Below are 12112 nucleotides of genomic sequence, written 5' to 3' on the forward strand. Positions count from 1 at the left end.
TCACATCTACAGCATTCCCAATATCCATATTAGCATTCACTACCTCATAAAAGCTGAGCATGTTAGTCAAACAGGTCTTTAGTAAACCCATGTTGATGCTGAGAAATAAGATTATTTTCTACTATGAAGTCATGTATAGTATCTCTTAGTAACCCCTCAAATAGTTTGGGAAAACGTGGGCTGTACGCCAATCCACTGGGCCATTTTGAAAGAGAGTCACAAAAGATAAGATAAAGGGGTTTATCTATAACTGGACTTAATTCCCTTAGGACCCGAGGATGCATGCCATCCGGGCCAGGTGCCTTGTCTATTTTTAATTTATTTAGTCTTGCCTTCACTTCTTCCTGCGTTAAGTATTTAATATTACAGTTAGAAGATTGAGACTCTTCTGCCTCTGTAATTTGCAACAGTGCTGTTTCATTTGTGAAGACAGAAGCAAAGAAAGCATTTAATAACTCTGCCTTACCTTGGTCATCCACCATTGAGTTCCCACCCTCATACTTTAGGAGTCCTATACAGTCAACCTTTCTTTTTTTAGAGTTGATGTACTTGTAAAACTTTTTTGGGTTAGATTTGATATCCCTAGCGATTTGATTTTCAGGTTCGATCTTTGCCAGCCTAATTTCTTTTTTACAATTTTTATTGCACTCCTTATAATTGCTTAGTGCAGCCTCGGTTCCCTCCTGTTTTAGGACCTTATAGGCATTCTTTTTCCTCTTCATTTTATCCCTAACCTTTCTATTCATCCATAGAGGCCTTTTTTTTATTCCTAGACATTTTGTTTCCATATGGGATATACATACTACAATATTGATTGAGAATACGTTTAAAAGCTTGCCATTTCCTTTCAGTGTCCTCCCCTTGTAGTACATTATCCCAGTTCACCAAACTTAGTGCCTGCCTAATTTGATTGAACTTTGCTTTTCTAAAATTCATAGTTTTAGTGGTCCCGCTGCCCTGTGGCCTATCAGTCACCAGATCAAACGTTATCATGTTGTGATCACTATTTCCCAAATGTTCTTGAACCTGCACATTTGATACATTATCTGGTCTATTAGAAATGATCAGATCCAGTAACGCATTCCCCCTAGTTGGTTCCGTTACCATTTGAGTCAAGTAATTGTCCTGTAGTGCTGCCAGAAATCTGCTGCTTTTACCAGAATGGGTAGCCTCAATACTCCAGTCAATGTCTGGAAAGTTGAAGTCGCCCATAACTATGACCTCATTTTAACTTGCAGCTTTTTCAATCTGCTGTAGTAATCACAGTTCTGCAGCTTCATTAATATGGGGTGGTCTGTAGCATACCCCAATAAGCAATTGGCAACTTTTATTTCCACCATGAATATTTACCCAAACGGACTCCACATCTTCGCAATCTTCCTCCATCTCATCGTTGAGGACAGCTGTAAAAGAATTCTTAACAAAGAGACAAACCCCTCCACCTTTTTTCCCTGTTCTATCTCTCCTAAACACATTGTATCCTTTTAAATTAGCTATCCAGTCATGGCTTTCATCCATCCATGTCTCGGTTATTCCCACAAGGTCATAGCCTTTGTCATTCAGTATGAACTCTAGTTCGTCTATTTTATTTACAAGGCTCCGAGCATTGGTTACCATGCACTTCATATTTTTTGCAAAAGGTGGATCAGCGCAACACCAGGCCGCCTCCGAATGGCCTCCAATCAGAGATGCGCTGAGCCCCCCCAGGAACTACAAACGCACCTTGAACCCAAACAGAAGCTCTGCATATACACCAAAAGCATGGCTGTTAAGTGGGAGCAGCTGACCAAAAACGAATTACATTAGTACATAGCAAGGAAATGAACAGCGCTACTTAAAAACAGACTAGTGCCTACCTGCAAAAGAGTGCAAGCCCCACTTGTGGGGTCGAATACACACCGAGCATACACATGACCTGTCTACCACTGAAGGATGTTGGTTTCCTGTAACAGCTTGCATGCAACCTATTAAGTACTCGTCCCTCCCACTGCGAAGAAGTCAATCCTCCATGGGAGGGGCCTAACTCTAACTAAATCCTAACCTATGTATATGCATAGCCTGGGTGCGCTACTAAGTAAAATTGAAAAATCGAAAATTGCGCAAAAGGTGGATCAGCGCAACACCAGGCCGCCTCCGAATGGCCTCCAATCAGAGATGTGCTGAGCCCCCCCAGGAACTACAAACGCACCTTGAACCCAAACAGAAGCTCTGCATATACACCAAAAGCATGACTGTTAAGTGGGAGCAGCTGACCAAAAACGAATTAAATTAGTACATAGCAAGGAAATGAGCAGCGCTACTTAAAAACAGACTAGTGCCTACCTGCAAAAGAGTGCAAGCCCCACTTGTGGGGTCGAATACACACCGAGCATACACATGACTTGTACTTAATAGGTTGCATGCAAGCTGTTACAGGAAACCAACATCCTACAGTGGTAGACAGGTCATGTGTATGCTCGGTGTGTATTCGACCCCACAAGTGGGGCTTGCACTCTTTTGCAGGTAGGCACTAGTCTCACATTTCCTTGCTATGTACTACTTTATATTTTTACCACCACATTTAGAATCAGAATTAGTGATGGGCGAACAGTGTTCGCCACTGTTCGGGTTCGCCCGGATTTTGGCCTGTTCGGGTTCGGTTCGGCACCCCCCGAACACCTCATGGTGTTCGGGAGGGTGCTCAGCTACGCTGCCTGAACCCAAACAGGCCTTCTGTGTTCGGCCGAACACAGCCGTGTCCGGCCGAACAAAGCCCCCTATAGGGTCCCAGCATAAAGGGAGAGCATGCCCCGAGCGCGGGGGGGGGGGGTCGGAAATGCCCCCACCCCTCCCCGCTAAGCTCTCCCTTCTGCTGGACCCTATAAAATTAAATAGAATTCCCCCAAAGTACCTGTAGCAGGCTGGCAGGAAGAGGACAGGAAGCGGGCAGCCGGAGAACATAGGCGCTAGTACCATCTGGTACTTCCGCCCTCTCTCTGACGCACTTCCTGTTTACATTTGTAAGTCGCGTCAAGAGAGAACAGAAGTACCGCAATGACGCGTACGAGGGTACGTGTCATCATGTAAATGACGCGAACCCTTCTATGCGTCATCGCGGTACTTCTGTTCTCTCTTGATGCGACTTACAAATGTAAACAGGAAGTGCGTCAGAGAGAGGGCGGAAGTACCAGATGGTACTAGCGCCTATGTTCTCCGGCTGCCCGCTTCTTGCCCTCCTCCTGCCAGCCTGCAAAGTACCTTCGGGGGACTTAGATTTAATTTTATAGGGTCCAGCAGAAGGGAGAGCTTAGCGGGGAGGGGTGGGGGGCATTTCCGACCCCCCCGCGCTTGGGGCATGCTCTCCCTTTATGCTGGGACCCTGTAGGGGGCCCCAAAGGGACATGTTCGGTTGGGTTCGGGGTTCGGCCCGAACATGCCGAATATCGGGGGCATGTTCGCCCGAACCACCTCGAACCCGAACATCCAGATGTTCGCCCAACACTAATCAGAATCAGAATCAGAATCAATTTATTTTCGCCAAGTAAGTTTGCACCTACAAGGAATTTGTCTTGGCAGTTGCTTAACAAACACAAACAAAAACAATACAAGGACAGACAGTGTGAATATTACAAGTTAAGGACATTATAAGTATAGTGGCAGTAAGCAATGTGAGAATTGTTCATGTTTAGTTCTGTGCTGATTACTTTCAGTCCTAGCAGCTCTAACGTGGTTCAGCATTAAGTATGGCTACCGCTTGAGGAAAAAAACTGTTCCTGTGTCTAGAGGTTTTGGTAGCGATTGACCGGAATCTTACTCCTGAAGGCATGCGCTGGAAGATGGAGTGAGCTGGGTGAGAGGGGTCAGAGGCAATTTTGGTTGCTCTCTTTCTGCACCTGCTAGTGTAAAGATCCTGCAGGGAAGGTACCGGTAAGCTACAGCCAAGTATCCTTTCCAATTTTGTTTACATGAAATGGGCTACTTGAAGTTTTACCAACCTCCTTAATCTTTATACTCTCCCCACCCCCCTCTCCACCCCCCATAATGTTAGGCTCCCACTGTCTTTTTACCTTATCTTGTCTACATATTGAGACTTTATCCTCCCGCCTCCCCCCAGATCCTAGTTTAAAATCTCCTCCAACCGTTTAGCCATCTTCTCCCCCAATGCATCTGCACCCTCCCCATTAAGGTGCAGCCCATCCCTGCTGTAGAACCTGTAGCCGACTGCAAAGTCTGCCCAGTTCTCCAGGAACCCAAACCCTTCCTTCCTACACCAATTTCTCAGCCACTTATTTCACTCCCTAAGCTCCCTCTGTCTCTCAGATGTAGCGCGTGGCACTGGCAGTATTTCAGAGAACACCACCTTGGAGGTCCTTGCTTTAAGTTTATCTCCAAGTACCTGAAAATCATTTTTGAGGACCTTCCATCTCCCACTAACTTTGTCATTGGTGCCAATGTGTACCATGACAGCCGACCCTTCCCCAGCCCCACCCAGTAATCTGTCAATTCTTTCCGCTACATGCCGAACCCGAGCACCCGGGAGGCAACAGACTGTACGGCATTCACGGTTTCTTCGACAGATTACCCTATCTACTACACAATATAGACATATGACTATGGTAGGGACTAGATTGTGAGCTCCTCTGAGGGACAGTTAGTGACAAGACAATATATATATATATATATATATATATATATATATATATATATACTGTACAGCGCTGCGTAAGATGTCGGTGCTATATAAATACTAAATAATAATAATAGTAGTGAATTTGAATAAATAAATAATTACTACTATTGTTACAAGGTTAATAAGATAATGATAGTTATGCTAATAATTGTGGATCATAATAATAGTGGTTATAAGTGTCTGATATCGTTACCTCATTATTGTTGTTGGTTTTTGTTTTAGCTGCTGTCATGTTAACAACATAATTATAATTATAATAACCGTAATGATAATGGGGAATGTTATTTCATAGTAATAATTATGACAGTTATTCCAGTTCTTGTTTTTACTTTTATTGTTAGTATAGTAATTGCATAATGGTAGACACAACCACAACGAATAACAGCAGTAATTACCCAGATTATTGTAACACCGTAATGTTAGGCATAACATAAGCGGGCGGTAATAATATTCTGGCAGGTCCCTTCCTCTATTGTTTCTTGTTTTCTCCGAATGGCTTCTCACAAAGCAGGATTTGCATTGTTGGTTGTTCTTACATATACAATGCATTACCTGTGTACAGATCACCCTCTATTGACTATAGGGCTCTCTGTACAGCGCTATGGAAGGTGACAGAGAGCTATTTATATAAATACATAAAAATAACAACAATAAGAAAACTAATAATAAAAGATTGCAGATTACATGCCCATTCAGCTAATATCTAAAGATGTCATACATTACTCAATTTTCACAGTCAATCGACATTTGATTGGATGATTTTATCGGATTTTGATCGATGCAAATTGGCGATAGCTGACCGAATCCACAACATTTCGATCGAGCAGGATGAAAATATTGAACGTAAAGGAATCAATTAGTGTTTCCATGGTTTCGATTGATACAAAGTTGATTTTTGGCGTCAGAGCCCGGAGGCACAACATCGTACAGCTCGATTAGTGAAGGGGCATTGCATAGGATCTCGATTGTAGTGTGTAGGCCACCAGTCATTTTACTTTCAAATGATCACACTGTAGTTGATCGCCCAATAAAGGAGATTGTTTTTTGTTCAGTGGGCAGTCAAGTAATTTATGGGCACCTTAAAGGGAAACTAAAGTGAGAGGGATATGGAGACAGCCATATTTATTTCCTCTTAAGCAATACCAGGCTGTCCTGCTGATCCTCTGCCTCTTTTTGGCCAAAGACAGGGCCAGATTTACCATAAGGCACTGTAGACACATGCCTACAGGCGCCTGATGTTGGAAAGGCGGCTCACTCCCCTCCCCCGAGTGCTTCCCTCTCTCCTTCCCTATGCAGAGTCCCGAACAGAGTGTAAATGAGAGGTTACCCGGATCTCTGCATTCCACTGACCAGATTTACCAGTTGGGGGCACCTCCAGCTACTTAGAGGATAGCCCTGGCTACCAGTGGTGTAGCTAAAAAGCTGTGGGCCCCAGGTGCAAGTTTTGATTGGGGCCCCCCAAGCACTCTATACATAACAATTGATACTCCACACCAAAACCAACCAAGGACAACCACAGTGTCAGAGGTACAAGAAGGGGATGGGAAACAGTGTGATAATAATCACTGCTATTCTATTCATCTATAGAAGTAAATATTATCAGCACAGGACCAATAAACAGCTAATACTGTAGTTGAGGGAGGGCCCCTCTAGCCCAAGGGCCCCGATGCGGTCGCTACCTCTGCACCCCCTATTGCTACGCCCCTGCTGGCTACCTGATACTATGGGGCACATGTAGCTACCTATGACAGGCAGGGGGACTAAGAGAGATGTGACAGCTGGGCCAGCTGGGCCTGTGGTGCGGTTAGGCGTGGGTTTGTATGTTCATGGAGGGCGGAGTCTAGGGTGCCAGGACATCTGTGCCTATAGGCTCCTGTGATGTAAATCCGCTCCTGCAAATAGGGAAGGTCAATAAGTTGCAAATATTGCACAACTATGCAAATATCACATACAGTGAAGCATGCTGTCCCAGACTGACGTCAGGGAGTGAATGACAAAACTGCTCTGGAAAAGCACTTTTACCAAAAACCGAGGTCGCGGGGGAGTGCCAGGAGGGGGGGAAAACAGTATTAGAGGCAGAGGATCAGCAGGACAACCAGGCAATAAATATGGCTGCCTCCATATCACTCTCACTTTAGGTTCCCTTTAAGGTGCCCATAAATATGTATTACACCCAGACATTATCATTACTCCGTGTTTTATGGTACTGTTTATATAATTATACATGATTCAGAGCAGATTGGGTTTATATTAGGATAAAAGGTAGCTGCAGCAGTCAGTATGATAGCATTGTCTATTCTTAATTAATGGTACAGTATAAGCTTAGCAACACTACAGTCAATTAAGAAGAAACATTCTCTAGCAAAAAACAAATTAGCAAAACATTTTATGTTTAGCTGCTTGCAGAATAATAACACAAAACAAAACTTAAAGGGAACATAACGCAAGGTTGCCATATTTATATTTTCTTTTAAAGAGAAACTCCAATCAAGAATTGAACTTTATCCCAATCAGTAGCTGATACCCCCTTTTACATGAGACATCTATTCCTTTTCACAAGCAAACCATCAGGGGGCGCTGTATGGCTGATATTGTGGTGAAACCCCTCCCACAAGAAACAAGAAAAGTACGTACTCTTGGCAGTTTCCTGTCTGTGAACCTTGCTGCATTGTGGGAAATAGCTGTTTACAGCTGTTTCCAACTGCCAAAAAAGCATGCAGCAGCTACATCACCTGCCAGCAGTAAAAATGTCACCATGTAATAAATGTCAGAATGTAAATCAGGGATTTAAAAGATTTTACAATGGGCAAACACTGACTCAATCATTTATACATAATTATTGTAAAAATGAAGCACTTTTTTATTACATTATTTTCACAGGAGTTCCTCTTTAAGTAATACCAGTTGCCTGGCTGTCCTGATGATCTCTTTGGCTGCAGTAGTGGCTGAATCACACACCTGAAACAAGCATGCAGCTAATCCAGTCTGACTTCAGTCAGAGCACCTAATCTGTTGCATGGAGTCTGGAGCCTGGAGTTTGCGTTTGAGTTTTTAGGTGTGAATGAAGCCTCACTCAGTTGTGCACACACTGCATATCCAGTGACTGTAGATCTCTGTGTATACAGGTGATGGAGGAGCAGATACAGGACTGTGGCTACAGGACGGACTCTGATGTATGTGAGCTGTATCTGGGCAGGAAGTAAGTATACATATCCTGATATCACCGTTGGTGTTCAATGTATCATCTGAACTTGTCATAATCTGGCATTTACTGTATCATAAACTCATCTGCTTTTCTCTGTTTTAGGAACAGAGTTGCCAAATCATCCCGTTAAATACTGACACCTCTAAGTTATGCTTGTTCTGGGGCTACAATCAGTATCTAAATTGCATTTGAACAGCCACAGAACCTGTATAACTCATAATTGTCCATTTTAAAGGGACAATTATGTTGTTCAGGAACTGGGCTGTGTTAAGGGGAGTCCAGACCTTGAACGAACAGACCACTTCCTGTGCTGCATTATCCAATACCGTAGTACTTATAATTATGGTGAGTGTACTTAAAGGTAACTTTAAGTGAGAAGGATATGGTGGTTGCCATATGTATTTCCTTTTAAAGAATACCAGTTGCCTGGCTGTCCTGCTGATCTTTGTGGCATCAGTAGTGTCTGAATCACCAGAAACAAGCATGCAGCTAATCTTGTTACAATATCTGAATTTAGAAATATATGGTGGCTGCCATATTTATTTCCTTCAATACCAGTTGCCTGGCTGCCCTGCTGATCCTCTGCCTCTAATACTTTTAGCCATATACCCTGAACAAGCCTGCAGCAGATCAGGTGTTTCTGACAAGATTAGCTGCATGCTTGTTCCTGATGTAATTCAGACACTACTGCAGACAAAGAGACCAGCAGGGCTGCCAGGCAACTGGTATTGTTTAAAAGGAAATACATATGGCGGCCTGCTGCAGGACCCGTGTTTGGGAGAAAATCACATCGCTCTGGTGTGATCCATCCCAGTCAAATACATTAGCCAAGCGCTTTTCAAATCGATAGCATTTTTAAAAGCGATCCAAAGCGCTCTTGGTGTCCACCAGCCCTGAGGCCTGGAACCCACTAGAATGCTTTTTTGAGCGTTTAGGGAGCGCTTTAAATCACTAGCGATTTCCTTAAAAGCTCTGCCAATGTAAATAAATGTAACAACTCCACAGTAGCGATAGCGATTAGCAAAATCGCAATCACAGGACATGCAGAATTTTGGGAGCATTTGCGCTTCATTGTAAAGTATTGAAGCGCTGGCAAATCGCTCATGAATCACTACACATAGCGATTTGTGTGCGATTGTAAATGACTGCAAACTGTAAAGAAAATTATAATAAATTGAAAGAACCAATCAGAATTAAAATCTCTAATCGCAAAATCACCCTCACAATTGCTGCCAAAAAGCTTTCACTTTTTAAAATTGCTACCAAAATCGCTGGAAAACGCTCATGAAATCGCTTACAAAACGCAAATTCAGAACGCTAGCGATTGCGTTAGTGATTTGCGATTTGTAGTGAGTTCCAGGCCTCATACCGATTGGAAATTTAATTTTAACCTGTTTTCCATTTCTGTCACAGAGGTCTCCGAGATGTGCCAGACCTCTCCAGGTTCCGCATGCTGAAATATCTGTGGCTGAATCACAACAAGGTGAGGAGAATGTAGCTCTGGGACACTGAAAGACTGTGTGAAATACTATATCGTTCAGACGAAACAACAAAACATTAAACCTACTTTTTTAGCTTTTAAACAGAAAATAAAATTCTGAGATTTTATAAAAAGTTATTTTTAGGAGTAGGAGAACAGATACAACTGTTTCTCATCAGTTTATTTTCAGTTCAGGTTTGCCTTAAAGAGACTCTGAAGTGAGTCTGAAAGCATGTCATTACTGTAAAGCACTATAGATAGTGCTAAACCGCCGCATCCCCACAGCAAAACGAGGGGTTTATACCCCCCAAATCCCTTCTGCAAACTCGGGGAGTGCTTCCTGATGAGGCAGAGCTTATGACTGTAGCTCTGCCTCTTAGCGCGTCAATCCCCGCTGATCGCCGCCTCTCCCCCGCCCCTCTCAATCTGCCTTCACTGAGAGGGGCGGGGAGAGGTGGAGATCCACCGCTGATTGACGCACATAGAGGCAGAGCTTCAGCTCAAAGCTCTGCCTCCATGGGCAGCAAAATCCACGACCAAGAAAGTCGTGGATTTTGCAGGGGGGATTTGGGGGGCATAAACCCCTCGTTTTACCGCAGGGATGCGGCGATTTAGCACTATCTATAGTGCTTAAAGCCGCATCTACACGCGTAGATGCGGCCGCGATGTTCCTTATCAATCGAGGCGCTCATGCGGCTCGATTGATAAGATCCGACAGGACGGATCTCCCCACCGCCGATTCCCTGCTCGCTTCCCGCGAGGGGACAATGGCAGGGAATCGAGCGGAAGATAAGCGGGGACGAACGGGGAATCGAATGTGGCGAGCGGGGACGCGGCGGGTATGCGCAGGGACGCGGAAGAGGCGATCCGGCAGCTAATCGAGCCGCTGGATCGCCGCCTCATCTATACGTGTAGATGAGGCTTTACAGTAATAACATGCTTTTAGACGCGCTTCAAAGTCTCTTTAAGTTATCTTCAAGTTTTATTTTTTAAATGTTAAAAAGTGAACTCAGTTGTAGACGGGTCAGGAACCTGCATGTGGCTTTTTTAGCTGTCCTTCTTTAAAACAGTGTTTCAGTGTTTCAAAAAGGCAAGAAAAGGGTAAATAATCTGAGGAAACAGCTTTACTGTTACTGTTAAAAAGGGATTCATGTTCTTAGAAATCCCTATTCGGAACAGGGTCTCTTTATAATATGGGTGTTGAGTTTTGCCTTTTTCAATCTATGAACTATTGACCTTTTTTTTAATCTAGCTAGCCCTTGCCCTCAGAAGTTGTTTTCTGCCAGCCATGAGTTTTATGGCTGTAACTCTTTCAGGCCCGGTTCACACTTGCGGTTGTTTGCCAAACGGACCGGATGACCTGACCGGATCCGGACCGGATCCGGATCGGAACCGTACGGTTCTGATCCGGATCCGATCCGGATCCGGTCAGGTTGCATCAGGTGTTCATCAGGATGCGATCCGGATCCGTTTGGCAAAAGTAACGTAAAAACAAAAAAAAAGTTGGGGTCTGGGAGGTCAGCAGAAGGGGGACCTGTGGAATCAGGCCCTCTGCTGTTTAGCACTCACCTCCACCTGCGACATGCTGCCAACATCTCCGGATCCGGATCCAGCTGTGCTGCTCCACTCCAAAATGCTTGCCCACGTGTCCCCATCCAATATCGCCGCAACAATCCGCATAGGAAGTGGGGTAGAACATCCGGATTTCTCAGCCAGTGTGTTGTGCGCTCTCCGGTTCCCATTGGTTTGTATTGGCCGGATGGTGCAGTCCGGCTCCGCCCCGGATACGGCTGCCGGAGGAGCCGGATCAAAAAATAGCGCATGTTGGAACGGAGGCCGGAGTCCGGATCCGGCCCGGATCCGGTCCGGCTCCGGTCCGGCAGAACGGACGCATGTGAACGGACGCATAGGCTTTCATTGCTATGCCGTGCGTCCGTTCCGTCCGTTCTGCAAGCGGTGCGGCTCCGGCACGGCGATTCCGGACGGCCACCGCTAATGTGAACCGGGCCTCATTGGTGAGAGTTGCGCTATATTCCAACTAGCTCCCAACTGGAGAGAAACGGTCACTTGCTTACCTGAATGTTTAACTCTTTCAGGTAGAAAAAGAAGAAAAGGAACACAGCCTAGTTGATTGTATGTTAGGCACTGTACATACACATGTCTATCTTATCATATCACATGTGCCCTAGGGGACACTTTAAAGAGACTCTGAAGTCTCCCTATAATGAGGTTTTTAGTTTAAAAACCTCATTAACATTATAGTCCGACCTAAAACACGGCAGAACCGCGGCTGAAAGCCCCCTCGATCACCCCAAACTCACGGGGGGTACACGGCAGGCAACTTCCACATAGAGGCAGCGCAGCTCTGCCTCTATGCGCGTCAATCAGTGCCGATCGTCGCCTCTCCCCCGCCCCTCTCAGTCTTCCTTCACTGAGAGGGGCGGGGAGAGGCGGAGATACGCACTGATTGACGCGCATAGAGGCGGCAGCAAAATCCAAGACCAAGAAAGTCGTGGATTTTGCCTGCCCTGTACCCCCCTGAGTTTGGGGTGATGGAGGGGGTTTTCAGCCGCGGTTCTGCAGCGTTTTAGGTCGGACTATAATGTTAATGAGGTTTTTAAAATAAAAACCTCATTTTAGGGAGACTTCAGAGTCTCTTTAAGCCCAACTAAACTGGTAAGGGGACAAATCAAATTCTCTAACCAGTCACATTTTTTAGTGTAAATTATTTAGACCCAAATTTTTCAAATTGAAAAAC

The 12112-nt window shown here is 44.8% G+C and overlaps 1 protein-coding gene across 1 annotated transcript in view; it reads left to right on the forward strand.

Annotated features, from left to right (window-relative positions):
- LRRC72 (leucine rich repeat containing 72) overlaps positions 1 to 12112 on the forward strand; it is a 50594-nt gene that overhangs the window by 6262 nt on the left and 32220 nt on the right. Inside the window, exons 2-3 of the mRNA XM_068235109.1 lie at positions 7795 to 7868; positions 9288 to 9357. Of these exons, the coding sequence (XP_068091210.1) occupies positions 7795 to 7868; positions 9288 to 9357 (144 nt within the window). The remainder of the gene's footprint in view (positions 1 to 7794; positions 7869 to 9287; positions 9358 to 12112) is intronic.

Source organism: Hyperolius riggenbachi, chromosome 5 (genome assembly GCF_040937935.1).
Source record: "Hyperolius riggenbachi isolate aHypRig1 chromosome 5, aHypRig1.pri, whole genome shotgun sequence".
Classification (NCBI taxonomy): Eukaryota; Metazoa; Chordata; class Amphibia; order Anura; family Hyperoliidae; genus Hyperolius; species Hyperolius riggenbachi.